This window comes from Phaenicophaeus curvirostris, chromosome Z (genome assembly GCF_032191515.1).
Source record: "Phaenicophaeus curvirostris isolate KB17595 chromosome Z, BPBGC_Pcur_1.0, whole genome shotgun sequence".
In the NCBI taxonomy this organism is placed as follows: Eukaryota; Metazoa; Chordata; class Aves; order Cuculiformes; family Cuculidae; genus Phaenicophaeus; species Phaenicophaeus curvirostris.
In genome coordinates, this window is record NC_091431.1 from 48,748,215 (window position 1) to 48,771,829 (window position 23,615).

At 40.8% G+C, this 23,615-nt stretch overlaps 1 protein-coding gene across 2 annotated transcripts in view; it reads left to right on the forward strand.

The window, feature by feature from the left end:
• The window catches only part of MAP1B (microtubule associated protein 1B), a 72,664-nt gene that overhangs the window by 31,155 nt on the left and 17,894 nt on the right, over window positions 1-23,615 (forward strand). For both annotated transcript variants that reach the window (XM_069880698.1, XM_069880699.1), the window contains exon 3: window positions 22,240-22,322. In XM_069880698.1, coding sequence (XP_069736799.1) covers window positions 22,240-22,322 — 83 coding nt within the window. The remainder of the gene's footprint in view (window positions 1-22,239; window positions 22,323-23,615) is intronic.

Consider the following 23,615-nt stretch of genomic DNA (forward strand, 5'->3'; position numbering starts at 1 on the left):
TCCCTGCAGGATCTGGCTATTCTTTGAAAACTTTCCATCAAGAACTAGAAGGCAGAATAGTAACTTTGATCCTGCCACTGTTTTGCAAAGGTAATTCATGTAGTCGTTCCTCGACTCTGATGATGAGACAAAGGGAAAGCGAATAGAGAGGAGGACTAATGCCCAGCTATTCACACTGAAAGTGCACTGAGCAACCCAGAATTCCATCAAGAAACAAAGTATTCTTGCTATTAGTTTCCCAGACATCAGCTTAAGAGGTCTGTTGTCATAGCCACAGGCTCAGTATGGCCATTTCAAATCCCAGTGCTCCCGCACTGTCCCACTACCCAGGGAATAGTGGTATGGTGCCAGAAATGTTATTCAGTATTTGGAGGCAATGATGTATACCATTTGGAGCTATAGTAGGGGATGGATGACATTGTTGTTCAGAAATACATATAGGATTAAATGATAGCAGAGTCTGTTAACAAGGAGGGGGACTAAATCTTGCCTATACAGCAGGAGTGGTTGGAGTGGTTAATTGTAAAGATGGGAGAGTGCTCTTCATTCTGCTCCCTGCAGAAGACCTGCCCACTTGTAGCCATGCTAATGCAGTAGGAACACCTTGCAGAAGTGCTGTGTTGCCACAATAAAGCATAAGAATGGGAGTGTTCAACCACCATTACAGATGATCTAAATGGATTTTGCACAGGGATGTTGCAGCTTCTCTTTGGTTTTGCTGCCTTTCTTATTTCCTCCTAGAATCTCAATATATACTGCCTGCAGTTACTCTGTTATGTCTGACACAAGCCTCCAAAGTAAGTTTTAAAATTCTGGATCAATGCAAATGAGAAATGAACCAAAGGACATGAGAATAGCATTGACATAGGTATTAATCTGTGAATTGCAAATCAAACTTTCCAGCTAGGAAATGCAAACTTCTATAGCATGTGTAACATTTCGTAGAACAGCACAAGATATTGGCGAAAGAAAAGAAGAGTTATTAAGCCTCAATTTCTTTTCTATTGCAGTGGTTTTTTAATCATATTTTAACACATTTATGCTGGGTGACAGAGGTGATTACTCATTGAAAACTAGGTTACCATTAGCTGTAGGAAAATTTTCCTTTTTAAATTACATTTTTTTTGACACACAAATACTGTTGATCTCACCTGAAATGGTACTCAGCATTAGGGACTGTGCAATGTTAGCAAGTTTTCCCTGTTTCAGTACTTCAGCAGCTGAATCAGATTAATAAAAAGCATTTGTTTTCTATGCAGAGCTTCAATTTATTTGTAGTTAATTGATTCTGTTTGAAATGCAAATAATGGCAGAAACAGTCGGCCAACAGCTGCAGCTGTGAAACATGGCACTCAATCGAAATGTAAATGCGGCACACAGGGACTAACCTTGATGTCTGTGGCTTTGGAGGGGTTTTGTCAGGAATAAAGCAAGCAAGCTCCCAGGAGCTAGGAAAGTCTGCAGGAAGGAACACTGAAAGGAAACCAAGAGTAGAATTTTGACCTCTCTCACTAAAGGTAAAGATTGCAATGCTGGTCGAAGACTTTAGATAAGCATATTTTAATTGAAGATGCCCTTTCAATAAAATTCACATTCTTCTAAAATGTATTTTTTATGTTCTCAAATCTTATCTTCATTTGCTACCTCCACAATTTCCAAATTGACCATGGTATAAAAATTCTGTTTCATTTAAACAATATTACCAGAAAAGTAATGTTTTCCATACAGTACAAGACTGGCATTATCAAGGACATTTATACAAAGGTTTCCTTTCCCCTTTCCTATTCAGGCAGCAGGATGAAGGATGAAGATCTGCACAGCTGAGGGATTGGCATTTATTCAGGTCATACGTAGTAGCAGCAGCTGTGGCATGATGTGCTGATACTGCCCACGTCCACCCCTCTGGGGGATCTGCAGCCAGAGGATGTCCTGGACATCTACATAACCTCAATGCACCTAGTACATGCTAGGCTTATAGGTAGCACGTGCTGCTGTTGTGTTTGTCATTTATATTGCATGTTTGTGTCAGTTCACATGCTTTTCACAAGAGTTTTTGCCACTGAAAATTACAGTTAAGACAGAAAGGAGTCAAGGGATGAGTGGAGAAAGGGATGAGTGAAGAAAGGATGAAGGTTTGGTAACTAATTAGTACAAATATATTTAACGTTTTGTGGTGCTCATGTTGCAAAGGAAATGAAGTTTCATGGTTTATAGGGGGGCCACCTCAGGCTCCTTGTAAGGTAAGAGAAACAAACCTTCCCAGAGGATCTGGTTTCTTACCACTTTCCTATTTCCTTCTGAGTCATGAGGATGCCACCACCGGATTTGCCCAGTGGAGATCCTTGGAAGCCACTAGAGTGCACCCAAATGGCAAGAGTTCCTCTGTTGTTCGGACGTTGGGTTTACAAACAGAGAAGAGGCAAACATTGGAATTTAATTGTTCAGTGCTATAATTAAGATCTCTAGTGATTCAGAAATGTCTAGGATTGGCTGTTACGCAAACTCTGAATATGTACTGCTGTCCATAATTGAAATGAACCTATTGTTTATATATTAGCTGATGCCAAAATGGGCAGTGAATATTTTTCTTGGGCATTAAAATGACAGAAAGGAGAATACTATAGGAACTTTGAGTATATATATGGATGTAGAATGGCATATATAGTAAATCTGACAATGGTAGGGTGGTAAGTGCTCAGATATTTGGAATGGCTGGAGAAAAAGTGGACATATTAATGTTGGCATAGATCAACTTTCAGAGAAATGAGAATGAAGCACCGTCTCGTAGGTATTCTAATATATGGGTATGTTAAAACATAGAAGTCAAGTGGGGAAAAAGAAATTCTGGTGTAGGATGGACCAAACTTTATCAGTGTTATTAAAATGTCAAGTCAGACCTACTAATTGATTTTATGCTTGTAAATATATCCTTCCTGCATGTTTGCGTACACCTCTTGTGGCTTGAAAGGTGACACATACTTTGAAGATGAAAATGAGCCTTTCATATATTTTACAGCTGTTTGGTATGACTTAGTTTAATGTTATGAAGTGTTACTGAGATTTTCATGTATTAAATGAAATATTACAATATCTGCTGAATTCTCAGTAGCCCTAAGAAGATCATGAAAGTAGTTTATAGCATTCAAAGGAGACTGGCATGGGACTTTTTTTCTAAATATATTGAAATAAAAGCAAACATGCTGTGGATTGATGATATATGTATAAAATATAAGCCCACATGTTTTGAGCTGAGGGAACAGCAGAGATGTGTTTACAGTTGCATATCAAGATCTAATATTCCCTAACAACAAATAGTTCGGGTATGCATTCTACAAAAACTGGGCCAAATAACTTGTATTTTTGTTTTATAGCAACCAAGCCAAGGACAATTTGTAAATGAATGTGCCAATTTTCTTGAGATTCTTTGATTTTATTGTTATTGTTGTTTGGCACATGAAAGACAAAATATTTCCTATAATTTTAACTACAATTATGACGAGTTTATTGATGAACGTATGAAATACTAGTGTCAAGTCCTAATATTTATACCAGACGATATCTGTGCTTAGAATTTGATTGGACTGCAGTGCATGTATTGTTGTCTTCTAAATTAAAAACAAAGGCACAGATACTGTCTCACAGTATTTGGGGAGAAAGGAGCAAAGTAGACCTGCTGGAAATACGGGCACCTGACTGAGACATTCAGGTTGGGAATTAAGGGATGCTAGGAAGGAGGCTACGTATCTGTTTTACTCCTACCTTGTTAGGGATTATGTAAAGCGCTGGAAAGCATGACTCTGACCCACCATGTTTTTCCTGGAAGTGACAATGAAGTAAATTTACGCACCTCAGTAATTGTCTCTGATTTCAGCTAAGCCCAGTGTCCGTCATCACAAGGGATGGATCCTAAAACTGAAATGCAATTTCCCCATGGATTCCTAGTGTGAACTATCCTGAGGTAGTGACAAGGCCCTCTCATGTCTGGGTGATACTTGCTCTCCTCAAGGGTGACCCTTGGTTTGTTACTAAACACCCCATGCCTTGCAAGTCAGTAAATGCTGCTTCTTCTGGTTCTTCCCTTTAATTGGGTGTATATAAGCAGCTTTAGGATAAGTGTTGAATGTTCCCAGCAGTCTGGTGTAAGTATAAACATACATGATTTTCTTTTTATCTTTCTTAGTTACATACAAAGAGTAAATAACCTCTGTATGTAAAGATATAATCACTTAACCCAAGCCTACCAGCAGTCATGTCATTTTTTTCTTAAGCATTCATAAAAAATGAATGGAATTTTGCCAAGTGATCTGTTAAAAATTGAGTAGCAGCATATGGGATTTAGCCCATACCGCTAGGCTTGTGTGGGGAAAGCCACTGTAACCAAGAGCACTTTTTATAATCACTGGGTATTTTTTTCCATTTACTTAAAAATCAGCTATTTTGGTGTTGTGCTGTGCCAGTTCTTTTTCAAATGAGGAAAGCACACAGTTGTCAGGATTGAGTGAAGTTTTCATCAGTCTAGTTAAGGACTGATTAGTAATGAGGAGTGTGGGAACAGAGAACATGCTGCAGCAGTCTGTGGACTAGAAGTTGCATTTTATTTATCACCTGAAAATTTAAAAAAAACGACCGACCAACCAAAAAAAACCCCATGAACACACTGTTTTTGAAGAAGTAGTCTCCAGAAATTAGCTTTCAGTTAAGAGATGCAGGCAATATAGAATGCTGTTACTTTTAGGAGAACACAGTGAAATCTTTGTGCAGAGGTAACCTGTGTTACCTTGCTTCCTGCCACATGTGCAGACTGTAAACCATAAGACAGGTGTGGCTTGGGGCACATTCAGTCTGAATTTGTAGAGTACTTGACTGTCATAATGCTACTTCTGGACTTGACTTTCTTCATTTTCCCTGTAGAGTCTGCTCTTAGGCAACACACAATGTTACAGCATTGTATCTGAATCAGGAAAATGTTTTTCTCTTGATTTTTCCAGTGGTGGTCTTCAAAGTATCTTGTAATGGGACTTCTTAAGTACATGCCTGTCCAAAGACACATAATCAAAGCTTATGAATATCCTCAGGGAGTCTTACCAAATGCTATGGCATTCCCTCTTTTGCTGCTCCAGATTTTGCAAAATTTTGGGTGGAAAATCTACAGGAATTTTTCATACCAACTAGATCAAAATGAAGATGTTAGTTGTTGGTGAATTATTTATTCTTACAAAACTTAAACAAAACTGTCTTTGCTGTGTCTACTGAATTTACTATGTTGCTTTAATCTCATTGATGTGAGAACTGAGATTTTTTTCCCCTGTCATTTAGATTTTCTGCACATCACCTTAGTTTAAGAAACTGCCAAAATATTTCTTTTTCTGGCTCTTATGTTCCCCAGTAGTTTTGTCTGGGGAAAGTCAGCATGAAGATAGTTTCAAGAGTATGACCCTTGGGGGCTACAGGTAAGAGCCTCCAGACTTGAAGGCTCCTGGAGCATGTTTCCAGGGCCAGTCAGTGCACATAGGTAAAGGTAAAGCCTGAAGCTTGCTGGAGAGGGGAGCCAGCCTGCATTTTTATGCATGAGAAAATGGGCTGGCTCTCTTTAAAAATCAGACGTGTTCTAGATACCCTGATTCAAATAGAAACTTTACATTTCTAGGATCCGCCCAGAACTGCTCAAGTGCTCCCACTTCGGATAAATTATCAGTGACTATCGTAAAATCCGCATGTGAAATATGGGAACAACACATCTTTTAGAACATAAAGAATAGGGGTACTGTATATTTCTTTCTTCAGTGTTTCCATTTTAATTTCAGCTCTCATTATGGTTGGACTGTATGATCCAGTGGGTCTCTTCCAACCTGGTTATTCTATGATTCTATGATTTCCCTTATTTCTATATCAACACATGAATTCTATTAAAAATATTCTGCCAGCACATCTCTAGATTTTGGTTTTGGCACATTGTAAATGCATCTTGTTTAATTATCTTTAAAGTCTCATCTTCACAGTCCATTGCTGGAGGCTATTTGGTGTTGGTTGCCAAAAGTAATTAGAAAGATGAAATTTGTCTGAAAAGTTGGTGATCGCCATTCTTCTTCCTTGTAGCCTAAAACATCACAACTGGAGGCAAGCCAAAGGAGTTCATTCTAAGACCAAGCCTAGTGTGAACAAGTTTCTTACATTTGATTCTTGTAAATGTCTAGATTTCACATACAGTATCAGGCATTGCCAACGGTAATTTTTTTTCACAGCATGATGAAATCTGTACGATGAAACCAGCTTTAATTATTCAGTCAGTGCCTGCAAACAGTTGCTTAGTGATTGGTGACCTTTCTGTTCAAATCTGCAGTAAAACTGATTTGTGAGCTAGGCCACTAGCTGGTTTAAGTTGGTGTGACTGCTGATTTAATTGGCACACACTGAGTGAACAGAGCTAAATAATTCTCTGTGTATTTAACCATTGTATGGATAGCTTCTATAGATAAGATGGTATTGACCAATAAAAGAGGTATCTCATGCTTTTCAGAGTACTGGTTTCTCTTTTACAGATGTCTTTATTTGCTCTAATTGTTATCTTGAATAGTACTTAAATTGAGCCCTGCAGTAGTATTACTTTCCGGAAGATATCAGATGAAGCTGTTTATATTGTAACTCAAGAAGATGAGCCTATGTGAAATTTGCACTGAAAAACATCACAATATATTAATTTCTAGCCAAACGCCTTTGTATATGAATCCATGATTCTTCCATAAAAATCTTTTAAGGATTTGAGTAGTTAAAAGTTAATTTAAAAGGCTCAATTGCTTAGTTAAAAATATTCAAACTGAAAATAAAAACACATGTTGTTCTCAGTGGGGGAGAAAGTGTCAGGAGAATAGATTCATAGCAGTTTACAGATTAATGTCCTAAGCAGAGACTGGTCTGTGCATGTGTTGTAGAAGCAGCTTTGTAGTTACAGGGCACCAGGTGGTCACCTATGTTTGATTTAAGACACAAACACTGCCACAAATGCTATTAGTAGTGTGTAATGAGATTAAATCCCTATAGTACTTGCAATATCCTTGAGGTTTTTCCCTAAAGCAGCACAGGACTGATCACCACCTTTTAAACAATGAAGACTTTAATCTTTCATTGTTGCATGCACATAACTCATCGGCATTAATAAGACTTAAGCATGCATATAAAGAGAAGAATAGACCTTAAAGTTTAAGTAATCATGGTATGCTAAACACTTCCAACAATTTCACAAAGGACCAGGTCAAAATAGTATGATTATTCCTACTGGGTGACATTAAGTACTTTAAGAGATTTGCATTTTTGAGAAATAAAGGATGATTAGAGGTTCCTAATTAACAATGAAGATTTAGGAAAAGGTAAGGAGACATAGCTGCAAGAGACAGAATCTGAGGAAGAGCTCATATTTGGTTGAATGTTTTTCCTTTCCATGACAGGCTGAGGTTCTCCTTGCTTTCATTTTAAGGTAACTCATTTTGATGTGTACTGATCATTGTGGTGGACTCCCTGGGAGTTTGGTGGATGCGTATCTAGTTAGAGGTGACACAGTTGTCTCCATCAGCTCTTGCATATGCAGGAGGAAACTGTTTCACCAGGTCCAAATTCTGTGCCCTCCTGTAAAAGCTTGCTGTGGCTGTATAAGCAAAAAGGATCTTCCCTTTATGGGTCAGCAGCAGTCATCCTCTGTTCCTCAGCTCAGAGGCTGCCTGAACTATTTCTAGGGGAATCTGCTTCTTCCTAGGAAGATGATTAGCAGTACAAAAAGATGTCAGAAATAGTAACTCAGGTATTTGAAGATTAAAACAGGAACTTTCAGAGAGATCTGTTCCTCACTTTTTTTTCCATGTGGAAGTTAGTGTAGGGAGACTGTACAGGGCCAGTGAGAATAAAAATAATCCAAGCTACATTCTTGACTTGCTTTTGGGAGACTCTTGACTGCTCATTTGGTCATTTAGATAGCCAGCTTTGACTTTCACACTTGCCAGTTCATTGATTTCTGGTTTCCAAGTCCCTTGATTGCCGTTAGTGGGCATTATTTCTTGTATCATATCGGTAGATATAAGCTGCCACTATTTGTTATCAGTATGTTGATTTTTGATACTGCAATTTCCAGCACTGATTAGGGCAATTGGTTTGTTAAATTTTAGAGTTTAGGTATTAAAATACATTGAATTTTCAAGTTAATATTTGGATACCAGTTTGTATTTCCTACAGATACTTGGAAGTTTTTTCCCTCTCCTTATTTTTTATGTTCTAATTATAGGATAGCTGTAGTGATTAAGGCACAGACCCCATCGATGAGACAACAAGGGAGGTCATCTTTATTGGGAGGATGCAAACCTTATATAGTGTTCCTGTATCCAGTCAGCAGCTACCCCAGTGAATTTCCACCTGTGAGAAACCTGCAGTCACAGTGATAGAGTGCAACCCACTATTTACCACAGATGTGGCCCTTATCGTCATGTTTTCCATCTAATGCACTCTTTTCTTTTTAACTCACGGGTCTTAGTAAAGATTCCAAGGTCTCAACAAGCTAGCAAGCAGGAGAACACCAGCCGTTTGCTCTATGCTTGCTGCTAATATCACAGGTATGCCAAGGTATTGGCCACTTGTCCCAGCATACGCACCACAGTGAAATCTTTCATGCCCGCAGATAGCATTGACTTTTACAGTCTTATAATGTAGTTCAATTGGTTTTACTTAAGCAAATCATCAGAAAAATTAAGGCCTAAGACTGGAGGGACAAATTTATGGCTTGTTCTAATTCCAGAAATAAAAGCTAGAAGAATGTTCCCTTTGTGTTGAAACATGTAGCTGGCAGGTGCACTTTCTTATTTTCTTTTTTATAAAATGTGGAATTGATTAGTACTTGCCTGTATTATACACGGAGGCAATTGATTTTATATTACATTTGCAATTTCTATAAAACCATCACAGGGAACTGCATGCATCCAGTAAAGTTTTGGAGGACGAAGGTGTTTTGAGGCTTTCAAGTGAGTCTTTCTTTCAGCAGAGCAAGATCTCTGCCTTCTGGTAGAACAGTTGCTCTGCTCTTTCAGATGAGGAAAGCAGTAGCTGCTGGAAGAGGGTGATAAATTCGTGTCCAGAAATTGATTAGCAACACTGCTTATCATTGTGGCTTATTTTTAATGACTGTATGTAAAGTGAAATAAAAGCTTTGGGCAAGTTGTCCCATGGAGCTGGGAAGCCAGGTGGTTGCAAGGGAAAATGCTTAAACCCAGTTCTCATTAAAGACTTACAAAGAAAGCATCTTACTAGGTTTTGCAGTGGTTGCAGAGGCTCAGGGGTACTCCGCAGCTGTTAAATTAGCTGATAGTAATAATACATTCAACTGAATGACAAGTTTCTAAAGCACACAAAGGTAAAGCCAAGTATTAAAAAATATAACTTTTCTGCTGTAATACAGCTATTATAATTTTATGTACTACAAAGTTAAGTGTCTAATCTGGACTGCAGAGTTCCGTGCAACAGGCCTTACTGCCTGCACATAGTTCTGTCACTTGTTATTCACAGGCAATAAAATCCTTCTCTGATTTGAACTAGGAGGAAGGATAGAAATTATAAATAAACCAAGAAACTTTAATAAATACGTTTAAAAGAAAATTGTACTTGAGGGTAAGAATAGATTCCCCATGTGTGAAACTTCCATACATTGTATTGACTTCTCTGAGTTCAAACAGAAATGGCAGATGAACTTAAAAATAAGTTGCATATTCAGTAATGATCCCAAGACTGGAAATATGCCCCAAGGGATTTTAATTGGAGCTCTGAGTTTGGCTTCACCTGCCATAGTGATGAAAACCCGTTAGTAAGTAGGCTGTGGCAATTCGGAAACATTGCTAATAGACACCTTCCGAGATGATCAAAATTCAGAGACTGCTCCCTGAAGGCAGAAAGTACAAGACTAAAAATGTATTCAGGTGGGGATGTCTGGGAAGAGGAAAAGCAGAATTCTGAAATTATTTTAGTTCTGAAATACTCTTGTCAGTATTTATCCTTTTGCCACACATTTTGCATTTACATCACCTTTTCCCTGATGCTGCGGTGCTTCCTTTTCCATATGAAGGTGGGAGTTTTAGTGAAGTGTAAAGAAGCATCTGCGCAGAGTGCTGCAGAGGAAAAGAAAATCTGAGCAATCTTTCCTTCCCTGGCAGTCAGGATGGTGAGGGAAGAATCGTACAGCCAGGAACTGCAGCACAAGGAGGTGAAATGGAAGAATGTAAAAACCAGGTTTTAGCAATGGCAACATTTGAAGGAAAACAGTTAAATGGGGTTATTTTGGCCTTTTTTTTTTTCCAAAATCTTGGTTACTTGCTTAAATTCCAATAAGGAGAAACATATGCTGATATTCCCTGTCTTGTTTGTTTTCAACAGCAGGTATTTATAATCAGACAACCTTTTCTATTCCTCATTGGGCTCGGTGGCAATTTTTCTGTGGAGTGCACCTGGATTTGCATTAGAAACTATGTTATTTCATGCAGATTGGCACAATCCTACTGTTTTATAAGAAGTCATTAAAATAAATCTGATGTTTAGTTTCCATACAAAGCAGCCCTTGGAATAAGTCCCAAGCACTTTTCTTTCTATGCACAAAAGAAGGAATTTCCTTTTTTTTCTAGACAGAGAAGGTGATTCTGAAAGAGACTGCAGAGCTCTCTATCTTTTCTGGTTAGTAGCATGACCAAACACAGGCTCAGATGAGGACTATCATTGACCTTGAGGACTGATGAGTCAGCTCTGCACCACTGCAGTCTCCCATCATGGTGCTTGTTGGCTGCCAGGTTCTATGCAGTACCAGGGCAATGTGCTATGCAGCTAAAAAAAAAAGCTCCAGAGCTACAGATCAGTTCTGCAGTGTATCATAGAGCTGCCCTTGTCATTTTCTATGCACTTAAGACTTAAGGGTAGGAGAGAGGTTAATGCGAGACAATGAAAGGATTACACCCTAAAAATGTAGGACTGACCATTCATTTACTAATTTGCTGTCAATAGATTTTAAGATTATTACTTTCAGTGGAAATATGTAACTCAAGACAACTGCTTACAGAGAAGTCTCATGTGACTACCAGCCTGTCTTAAGTTTATGAAATAAAAAAACTAAGAGAGGAGAAGCCTAAATTGCTTAGCTTTTGCCTAGATGGTCCTTGGCAAATTTCTCACAAATTTCTGGATGTCGGTTTCTGCTTTCTATTGCCATTTGTAGCTAGAGTTTCAAGGTCTGCAGTGATAACATTACTATTTGTTAAGTAGTATAGATATCTTAATAGCCAGGAAAGTGGTTTATGGAAGAATTGCAGTTCTGGGAAGTAGTTAAAGGTGACTTAGGGGTTCTGTTCAAGGCCCCATCCAACCTGGCCTCGAACACCTTCAGGGATGGAGCATCCACAGCTTCCCTGGGCAACCTGTTCCAGTGCCTCACCACTCTCATGATGAAGAAATTCTTCCTTATACCTGTTCTAAACCTGCCTCTCTCCAGTTTATACCCATTCCCACTAGTCCTGTCAGTACAAGCCTATGTAAAAAGTCTCTCCTCAGCCTTCTCGTAGGCCCCCTTCAGGTACTGGAGGGTCACCGTAAGATCTCCTTGTAGCCTTCTCTTCTCCAGGCTGAACAAGCCCAACTCTCTCAGCCTGTCCTCATATGGGAGGTGCTCCAGCCTTTTGATCATATTTGTAGCCTCTTCTGGACCTGTTTCAACATTTCCACATCCTTCTTATGTTTGGGATTCCAGAACTGGACACAGTACTCCAGGTCTCACAAGAGGGGAACAGAGGGGCAGAATATTCTCCTCCAACCTGATTGCCATGCTTCTTTTTGATGCAGCCCAGGATACGGTTGGCCTTCTGGGCTGTGAGTGCACATTGCTGACTCATGTCCAGCTTCTCATCAATTAGCACCCCCAAGTCCTTCTCCACAGGGCTGCTCTCAATCACATCATCCCCCATCTTGTATTGAAATCAGGACTGCCCCGCCCCAGGCGTAGAACCTTGCACTTGGCCTTGTTGAACCTCATGAGGTTCTCACAGGCCCACTTCTCCAGTATGTCCAGGTCCCTCTGGATGACATCTCATCCTTCCAGTGTGGCAACTGCACTACTCAGCTTGGTGTTGCCTGCAAACTTGCTGAGGGTGCACTCAATCTTGCTATTTATATCATTGATGAAGATATCAAACAGCACCAGTCCCAATACAGACCCCTGGAGACACCACTAGTCATGGATCTCCATCTGGACTTCGAGCCATTGACCACTGTTCTCTGAATATGACCACCCAACCAGTTTCTTATCCACCAACCAGTCATCCCATCAAATCCATATCTCTCCAGTTTAGAGAGAAGGATGCTGTGTGGGACCGTGTCAAAGTCTTTACAGAAGTCCAGATAGATCACATGCATTGTTTTACCCGTGTCCACTGCTGTGGCTACCCCATCATGGAAAGCCACTAAGTTGGTCATACAGGACTTGCCCTTGGTGAAGCCATGCTGACTGCCATTAATCACCTCCCTGTCCTCCATGTGCTTTTGCATGTCTTCTAGGAGGATGTGTTCCATGATCTTCCCAGGCACAGAGGTGACAGATCAGTAGTTCCCAGGGTCATCTTTGCTACCCTTTTTAAAAATGGGCACAATGTAAGCCTTCTTCCAGTCACCAGGGACATCTCCTGACTGCCATGACTTTTCAAATGTCATGGACAGTGACTTGGCAACCACATCAGCCAATTTCCTCAGGACTCTGGGATGTATCTCATCAGGTCCCATAGACTTATATATGCTCAGGTTCCTCAGGTGGTCATAAACTTGATCCTCCTCTACAGTGGGAGGGGTTTACCTCTCAGGTCATCATCTTGTTGTCTCATGATCCAGGCGGGGTGAGAAGAGTGGCTGTCAGTGAAGGCTGAGGCAAAAAATTTTTTAAGTACCTCAACCTTCTCCTCATCTGTTCATACAAGGTCACCATTTTCAACTGTCAATGTGGGTACATTCTCTGTAACCTTCCTTTTCTGATTGATGTACTTGTAGAAGCCCTTCTTGTTGGCTTCACTTCCCTTGCCAAGTTCAGCTTCAGCTGTGCCTTGGCCTTCCTGACCCCATCCTTACAGAACCAGGCTGTATCCCTATACACTTCCCAGGTCCCCTGTCCCTGCTTGCACTGCCTGGGCAGTTATCTCTTGTTCTTGAGTTTGACCAGTAGGTCTCAACTCAGCCACGCTGGTCTCTTCCCTGTCCTGCCTGATTTCCTCCATATGGGGACTGAGCACTCTTGTGTTTCATGGAAAGCATCCTTAAATATCTGCCTGCTCTGTTCTGCTTCCTTGTCGCCAAGGACCATGTCCTAGGGCGTCCTACTGACTCACTCCTTGAAGAGCTGTAAAGTTGCTTTCCTGAAATTTAGGGTCCTGACTATACTCTTCACCTGTCCCATATCCCTCAGGACCTTGAACTCCACCAGTGCGTGATCACTGCAGCCCAGGCGGCCTCCAACCCTAATGTCATTGGTGAGTTCACTTGTATTAGTGACCATCAGGTCCAGTATTGCAGCCCCTTGGGTACGGGTCTGTGTTAGCTGGATTTAAGCATCTTCAATGCACTCCAGGTGCCTCCTAGGATGCCTACAGCTTGCTGTGCTCCTTTTCCAGCATATGTCAGGGTGGTTGGAGTCCCCGAGTAGGATGAGAGCTTGTGAGCATGAAGCCTCCTGTAGCTAGAGGAAAAAGGCTTCATCAGTTGGCTCTTCTTGATTTTGGAGGAAGATCCTAAGTTTTGATTATATTGAGCATTAATAAGTGCTGCTTATTGCCTTGAAAATCATTGAAAAGACCAAAAAAGGCTTCAAGGGCAAAACAATTAAGACTAAGACATAAAGACATTTCCATGTTTATGAGTGTAGCAGCTGTCTGGCTATCTTTGAAACCTTGCGTGTCAAGGTTGAAAGGGTGATTCCTGAGGGAGATGATTTCAGGTAAATAAATTGTTGGTGAAAGCCCACGTCAGACACCTGAGATAGTTTGGGATTTTTGCTTCTCAGAGCCACACTGACTACAGCCATACTATTGAACAAGGCAGTTCTTATGACTGGGAATGTTGCATGGCCCTTTGGAAAATAATGCTCTCTAAACACTCTTTTTCCCCCTGTTCTATAATTACAGGAGATCATTCCTTGGCATAGGGTCATAAAGCTGCAGTAACCTGTCTGCAAAGTGTAATTCCAGCTCTGCCAGTTCAGATTTATGTCTTTTGCTTGCCATTCTCTCACTGAAATTACAGTGCTACCAAAAGGTGTGGACAAGGCTGCTGGGATTTGAGCTTTAGTCACCATGTGGATTGTAAATAACACAACAGAAGAACATGAAATGGCAGAGTTCAGAGACGGCATGCTTGATTACAGCAAAAATTATGTGTCAAATGACAGAGCAAAGACTGTTGTGAGGCACCTGCTGTCTCTACAACAACTGCTTAGGATATTGACTAGTTGGTCCAGATATATGAAATCTTAGGTACTGGGAATTATTTGTTATCATAAGATGGATAAGAAATATTTGATTTCCTATTCAAAGAAGTATTTCAGTAATCAAAGTCAATCACTCACTCAAAGAATCATAGAATCATAGAATAATCAGGTTGGAAGAGAGCCACCGGATCATCGAGTCCAACCATTCCTATCAAACACTAAACCATGCCCCTTAGCACCTCGTCCACCCGTGCCTTAAGCACCTCCAGGGAAGGTGACTCAACCACCTCCCTGGGCAGCCTGTTCCAGTGCCCAATGACCCTTTCTGTGAAAAATTTTTTCCTAATGTCCAGCCTAAATCTCCCCTGGCAGAGCTTGAGGCCATTTCCTCTTGTCCTGTCCCCTGTCACTCGGAAGAAGAGGCCATCACGCTCCTCTCTACAACCTCCTTTCAGGTAGTTATAGAGAAGATACTGTGAATTTTAATGCCTGATAGCAATAACTTGTAGCTGGACTCATTGAATAGATTAGTGCTGTTGACTGTCTACTGTATATATTTTTCATTAAGCAAAGTCAAGAGTGAATCCATTTATCAGGTGCATTCGATTCTACGACTATTGCAAGTTTGGTGTATAAACAAGGGGTGTACTCTTGTTCTCTTTGGCTCTGATTTTACTGAGATCTTTAGCAATCCTGGTTTTAAATTTCATTCCTGTCCAGAGTCTCCGTGAAATCAACAGTAAAATCCCTAGGGTACTTGGTTCAGTTTTTGTGGCATATCCCATTTTTTGGAGGTGAACCCATCTTAGTAGGCATTAAAAATATCAAATATAAACTGCTAGAGTGATTTGCTTCAACTTTTTTCGGAGTATTTTTGTACTACTACTTTGTTCAGAGGGGATTTGTAATGCTTCAGCAGTTCTTCGTAGAGTCCTGAAATTGTAGAACATTAAGAATTATGTGAAAAATACTATTGCTGAAGGTGGGGAATGACAGTTGAGGGGAACAATTTGCCCTTAACAATAACAGACAGGAGTGATAGGCCAGCAGTTTGCTTCCACTTGATAAATGGCTGTATTGTGACAGCAAATTAGTTGTCACACAAAGTTAGCAAGTAGTACAAGAAATCAATATTTAGTGTGAAATGTTGACACAGTTATTCTTTTGATGAACAGGGTGTGTGAAAACATGTTTTAATGTCTTGAACTAGGGGATTTCAGTGGGAATGGGTGACAGAGCAGTGAAGTCTCTCAATGTCACTTGCAGTTCTTGCAGCAGTTCCTAACATAGCTCAGTTCAAAAGTCTGCAAGTATTAAAGATTAAAGTTTGAATCCAAAGATATGAATCCAGCTGTGAATATTAGTGCAAACAAGTTGGCTTCTCTAACTGCTGTTCAAGAGTTCTGAGCAAAGATTGGTGGATTTGGCTTGTGTACAGTAACTGGAGGCTGAATTTTGCAGTCACAGTGCAGGCTGCATCATCATCTTCTGTCTAGTCTTCCACTTTCAGGGCTCTATTATTACCTGGAAGTATAAACCCAAATGAGACATGACAGACAAAGACTTATCCAAGAACTTAAATTGCATGCAACTAGCATTATTTCATTAAATAAACTTGAGCTTAAAAATCCTAAAATACAATATGCAGCAGGACATTGCCTCTCAGGATTGGTAGTAAGTTGTTCCAAGTCAGATGTGAACTATCACCAGGTTGCAGCTGAACCGTATGAAACTTGAAAATAAATTCTATTTATGAAGGGAGAGGGGGAAGATAAAACAGGGATTTATGCTTCATGCAGAGTCACAACACAGTTCAGTGTTCCAGCAGATCAGGTGCTAGAAGGATTAATGAAAATTTGCAGATGTGATACATAATTCTTTATAAAAGCACTTTAGATTAGATATGAAACTGAACTAAACATTGTGTTCAGAGCAGGCAGGTTTAAATTATTATGAGGAAAACAGTCACACTTTGCAGTCAGTGTCACTTTTCCAAATCTTTGTCACCATCAGAGGGCTCAGTAGCATTAGTGGAACTGACTTTTTGTTCACAGCTGTCACATGAACTCAGCATCCTAGCAGGTATGGATTTTATTTTCACCTAGAAACGTGTAAAGTTCTCTGATATTCTTACACACATAAGAGTTCTTCTGGAAAAAATTACTATACCTTACTCCCACCCATCTTAAATGTAAGAAGTCATTGGGCTGAACTGAACCCTGGAGGCAGTGAATCTATCTTCTCTGATGTAAATGGATTTATGCCTGTGTTATGCACTCCCCATCATGTTAGCTACTTATAAGACTGACTGATTAGCCTTTGTACCCTCTGGCATCATCTGCAGGGCTTTCAGAGCACACCTTGAAGGGACTTTCTGAAGTTCTGCTGTCATAGGCCAGTGCCTGGACATTATGCAGCCGTTTCTCCATCAAGCCTGCAAATAATTTTCTTCCTACTTGCAGACAGAGAACTAAAATTGTTTAACTATCAGAACTGGCTTCGGCAACTCTGTAAAACCCACTACCTTGCTTGATGTTATACACTTAACTATTTCTTCAACTTGTAGTTTAGGTCAGCAGGGAACAACGTGCTCTGGTGGCCCTATATCAACAAAGAAGGTGAAAGGGATGGAGTGTTCCATATGATTTATGGACAATTTCTTCAGATAATTGGAAATCTGCTGTAAAGGAGGATCTTTGTCGTTGGTCTGGAATCATTGTTACAGTGTAGTGCCTCCAGATTGACCGTGGGAAGGTTTGAAGGCTGATCACAATTATGGTAATATTTGACAGTTTCTGCCCATTGATCTTTGTGCTGAAAATAAGGAAATGTAGATTTGTTCATTTAGTATAGGAAATAGCAACCATCAGATGACCAGTCACCCAGAACTCCAAATAATCTGTTGGTAACATAGAAGAACCATGCTGAACACAAGGTCAACTTGTCTTTTTTGGAAGACAAATTTGATATCCCCACTAGAACAAAGAAGGTGAAACAATGAGAAATTTGAAGTTATTTAAAATGTATGGTTTATTGTACTACTGTAGGCAAAAAGCGCTTTTTTTTTTTTTTTTACACAAAAGGAATTTGTTGCTTTGAGTATATGGTGTTCAGAGAATAGGATAACATTCTGATAACTTTCATCAAGCATGGTAAATCTGAAAGAGATGTAGTTGAGACAGTTCTTGAACATCAGTTATTTCCAGTGTGGTATTTCCCTAATACTGTCTTTTAGGGTGTTAGAAGCTCAAGGACCCTGCCTCATCTAACACCCTTCAGTGTCCAGAGATTTCTCCACAAGACAGGGGCAGCTGGGAGGCCCTGGGCACGAGAGCTCTTTGTAAGTGTGCAGCACTGAACATTTCCAGCTGCAGAGTTCACTGTCTATTCGTAGCTTATGGGAAGTTTCATTAGCAAGTCTTGCAAGCTATGCCATCTGATAATGCCACCCAGCACGATGACTGCAATAACACATCAGTCATCTCTTCTGACAGAGAAACAATACTTCAAAGTTCTTTGCCATGAAATGCAAAGATGCTTAAAGTTGCCAAAGGGTTGTGTTTGAATGTCAGCTCAGGTGTGAAACAGTCGTCATCTTCAGGGCGAATATATTGTCCCTTCTTTATTTTTGCCAGGAATCATCACTGGGAAGACTTGCCTGCTTCCTCTGTGGGTGGGCTCCTCTGAGTTTAATTTGTGTAGGAATGGCATTGATGGGGAGCAGGCAAGTGCTGATGTCCATGGTGGGAACCCCTCTGTTGTCTATAGTCTGCGTCTCTGTGGGCTGCTGTTGCACAGGCATGTTCAGTAAGTCAGTGATCCTCAGTTAAACAAAACTTGAAGGAGGGCTTCTTTCTTTCCCTTGCCATTCATTTACATTTTATGTTTGCATGAAATTAACACAGTTAGTCTTAAAAGTGGGTCCCATGATGTTACTGCTTGATTGACCTGAAAAGATCAACTGTGGAAGTTAAAAACCTGTTCAGTCACTTCTCTAAAAATATTATTGATACCATTCCAGTCGTTGGTATTTGGCTGCATAGGTAAACTATAAGATCCTGTGGTCACATGAACTGGGATGAGACATGTGGAAATCACCCGTTAAGCAATTGTCGCTTGCTTTTTACTTGTCATCTCTGTCTGGTTCTGAGGCAAACAGCTGCCAAGATTCTTTATTAATATCTGCTTTTAATTTGAAGCCTTATTTAATAAAACTGAAGAGCAGATACTTTGATTTCTTTCAAGCAGATTAATATTTATGTCCAAATGTCTTTAGATAGGACTTCAATATGCTTTCCAGAAACTAGAAGCAGGTAAAATTTATCCGTGTAGCCACTTCTGAGCACACTAGAAGTTTCTTTCTTTCCCCCTCTGCTGTGTCACAGAAATGTTCCATCAAATGTGTATAGATTGCTTGCAAAAATCTGATAGAGTTAGTATACTCTACAGTAGAGTATCAGATCCACCCCCTCCATCTGTAGTTTAGTAAGTCACAGTCTCTTGCTAGTTTGTGAAACGTTGCTGCTTTCTGCTCCCACACTGTGATAGTTTGTTTCTGTTTGATAAAACTGTTTTGGTGGGAGACTTTCCTTCATTCCAGCTGAGCATCTCGGGAGTATCAACATGGGCAGTAAGCCTGTGTTGTTCTTTCAATATTGTCAGCAGTTTTAATAAAAGATGAGTCGTTTGTTTCTCAAGCAGTGACACGGGACCTTGTTTTTGATAGCAGCAAATAGCTGCAAACCTCCCAGGTTTTACGTGGGATAGGAGTGCTTGCGGTGGCTCACCCTACCAGTGCGGGCTCCCCCTCCATGATAAGCAGTAACACCTGTTGATGTTGAGAAGTTGAAGAGGAAGGCAGGCACACATGCAGGTCTAAACAGGCAGTGTGTACATGCCTCTGGGAATCAGTCTCAAGGTGCATGAAACCACGCAACCACTGGAGGAGGGTGGCCCTTGGAAGCGTAGGATGTAAGATACAACCATCAGTGCTGGTCAGCGAGAGTTGTGACTCCTCCGGTCAAATCACTTCCAGCTGCACAGGTATTTGACTTGAAGCAGCTTCAGTGAAGTCCAAAATAAGTACATTGAATCAGGTAAACTCTGCACCTTTGTTTAATTTTGTGTGTGGCTGATTGCATTTTTTTTCTAGTTATGTTTAATGTGTAATATCTAACCACCTATGAGGCTTAGTCTGGCCTGAACAAAGTGTGTGCTCTGTGTCACCAACTATTAAGTGAGGAATTTCTGTGGAAACTAAAGGGTGTTGGTTTTTTTTTGGTTTCTGTTCAACACTAAAGACTAAATTCAATATACTCTGCCTAGTCTCTTCCTTCGAGGGAAATCTGCAGAAGAACTGAAATATTAGTTTGCAGAGCATCCTCAGAAGGAGCCTGTGGTAACAGAGCCATCTGGACGTTTTACTGAATGTAGCCACATGTATGCATTCCTGTTAGGCAAAGGGAAACAGCAACATTAAAATGAATTAAATTACAAAGAGTAATGCCAGAACTGGCTGCTGCAGAAAGACCTGCCTGACTCTGTTCTCGTAAAATACAGTCCATCTCCTCCTTTCAAGGAAGTACACAAAAAAGAATACATCTTAAGAAGAATCTAATTCTTCAGATTAATTAGATTACTATCCACAAATCTCTAGACACTGTCTCATGTGCGAGAGAGTAAACTATAACCCCATCTCACATTTTAGGAACATTCTTTTTTTCCCCTTCTCATTCACTTTCCATCATTTGGTTTTAAATTTTTCCATTTATAGATGCTGAACTTCCTCAGAGCAAAAGGGAAAGACGCAGTGCTCTGCAAGCTTAATGGGTGAAGGGAGGAGGTGGGCATCCCTGATGGCAGCAGGACCCACAGCCCGGTGATATGGCCCGGGAGGCAGCCCGGGGCCAGCCCTCTCAGCTCCCTGCATGGATGCACTCGCAAAGGCAAAGCGCCTTTCAGCCTGGCCATTCGTGGTTTTATGTCTCTTCACAGGGACTTGTTCCTAGTTGGCAAATAGGTGACTTGTTCTGTGTCCCTCGTAGTTCCTTTTAAGCACAATTAATTATTTTAATTGATTAATATTGCACCAAGCCACTCACTGGGAAGGGACAGCTCTTCTGTTTTTTTGGACTAATTACCAGTCTGGATTTCTGAATAACAATGCAGCTGCTAATTAACCTGACTGCAGTTCTCACAGAAAGATACCCTGATAAAAACTTGCTAATTAACATATGAAGAAAAGAATGTCAAGAGTACTGTTGTGTTTTTCTGGCATCGACTCCTAGTCAGATGAACACCACTATTAAATACAGAGACAGACTAACTACTAAGTATGAAAGCCAGTGGGCTGCAAGACTACTCCGTACTTACCCAAGTGTTATTTATTTGGGAGGTACTGTTACTTGTACACCCCCTTTACTCTCACTTCATAACATAACTTGCTACATCTTTTTTAAGCAGGACAAAGATGAACCAGGAACTGCCTGATCATACCCATAGGGAATTTCTCTCAGTGTCCCAATGTTACCATTAGCCAAAGGCTGAAAAGGGAGTTTTTGGCAGGGTGGGTCCCAGCTTTCACCTGGTTTACCTGGTGCAGCCAGGGAGCTGGTGTTTGCCTGGGGCGCTGCCTGGCTGGATAGCTCTCCCACAGTGCATGTCAGGTAGCCCTGCAGTGCCATGCTGGACAGTGCTGGTGGTGGTGTGTAGCGATTAAGGCACGGACCCCATCAATGAGGCAACAACCTTTATCGAGAGGATGCAAACCTTATATAGTGTTTCTGTATCCAGTCAGCAGCTACCCCAGTGAATTTCCACCTGTGAGAAACCCGCAGTCACAGTGACAGAGTGCAACCCACTATTTACCACAGATGTGGCCCTTATCTTCATGTCTTCCAGAAAGACACCCTGATAAAAACTTGCTAATTAACATATGAAGAAAAGAATGTCAAGAGTACTGTTGTGTTTTTCTGGCATCGACTCCTAGTCAGATGAACACCACTATTAAATACAGAGACAGACTAACTACTAAGTATGAAAGCCAGTGGGCTGATTGAGAACACCAGCCGTTTACTCTGTGCTTGCTTCTAATATCACAGGTATGCCAAGGTATTGGCCACTTGTCCCAGCATACGCACCACAGTGAAATCTTTCATGCTTGCAGTGGTGGACAATGGAGACACCCCTGGCCTCCTTTGCTTGTCCCATAAATTGTCCTTGTTAGCCATGATGGGCAGCATTAGCATACAGCCCAAGTATTCATTTCTTGCAGGGGAAGTTGCAGCCCATGCTGACTTTCTTCCTGCTGCAGCTAAATAGCTCATCCTTCCTAGAAAAGCTAGTTTTAAGTGACCTAGTTATGTTACAGGACTGTGTAATCTCAGCTGTTATTTGTGGTGTAGATACATCCATGAAAATACAGGGTCAGATACTCAATCAGTGACTGATCCACACCAGCTCCATGAGAACAAGGTGAGTTATAGGGACTTCTCCAGCCATGGTGAAAGGATAGGACCTGGTGCTGTTCCCAGTTTGTTTTCATTACTTGGATTTTCTGGACCAGAGTTTCTGGCCCACGGGACCACATAGCACGGGTATTTCCGAATGCGTGAGCAGTGCAGCAGTTGCTGTGTCTGATGTGTTCTGCTCTGGGTGACCAGAGAGGTATTGCACAGGGGGATGTACAACAAGCTCATGGGAAGTGCTGGTTTAAAGCATCCTGGTTGAAATTAATCTCCTGTTTTTTTTCCTCTCTGTGCTTGCAGGTCAGAAGATTCTTCACCACAGAAGTGATGTCTTAGAAACTGTAGTCCTGATCAATCCCTCAGATGAAGCAGTTAGTACTGAGGTGAGTCAGAAATACTTCATTGTATGTGTCGTTAAGCTTCATTAAGTGGACAGGATGAGGGCAGTGAAGCAGATTTAGTTGAGGTGTCTCTTGAGTATCAACTCCTGCCTTTCAGACTAGTGACTGACAAACCCCAATACTATCTTTCACACCACTGGCAGACTACAAATAGGTCATAACTGTGGATGAAAGTACATGTTAGGAACAAATATAAAAAAATGTTAGTCATTCCTTGATTTTCTCCTTGATTTCCTGGGCTCCTGACAAAACATTAGGACAATACCCATCTCTGATCCCAGTACCCCTTTTCTCATAATGCTCCAAATACCCTTCTTGATGGAGCAAAGGTAGCTGTGGTGAAACTGCATCTGCTTTTCTTCTGCTCCTCCAGTGTTTGGTAGCTCTGGATGCTTATTTTATGCATGAAAAAAAGTGCCTGAAGGTGCCCTGAGACAAATATATGTCTTTGGGAAGAATTACTGGCTGTGTTAGTGACTCTTGGTTAATCCATCTGTCCCTAGAAAAGCATGTGACATGATCAATAGACTCTGGAAAGTGCCCTGGAAGAGGAATGCCAGTTCCTCGTGAATTCAGTAGAGTCAAAGAACTGAGTGTGTAGCTCAATGACAAAATCAACAAATCTAGCAAGTGAGACTAGAGGTTGAAAAAATAGAGATAATTACATTGGTAGCCAGTGCTGTGAAGCACCGACAGTACTATTTCTATTGAGAAAGACACAAGGAAGAGACAGGAAAATTAAATCAGAGGTGGAATAGACATGCTCTGGCCATTATGGCAAATAGAAAATTAAGTTTCATATATCAAGAGGTTTCCAGATTGCGTCTGGGGAGACAGTGATATGTCATGGAGGTATGACTCATCAGAAGAGGAAGTTGAATATATCCATTCAGAAAAAAAAGGAAAATTATATTAAATGAAATACCTGCTAATCTGGCTGGTAATAGCCATACTGGTAGAGATCCGAGCATGGTTCTGCCCAAAGATCCTATTGTGTTCTGTTAAATGCCAAAATACATCCCAGAAGAAAGAAGCCCAAAGGGAAAGAGACCTTAAAGGTTTCCCAAAGAAAACATGGTTTTGAAACCCTCATGAATAGTTGCTTCCTTTTTAAGAAGACCCCACTGTCTTGTTCTAATGCTCTGTGACTCTACTAAAAGTCTGGGAAGCTTCTGATCTGCTGACACTCTTGCCTCTGTTTGCAGTCCATCTTTACCTCTTGTTTTGACTGAGGCTACCTCTTGCTGTTTGCTTCACTCAGACAATCCGGGGCTT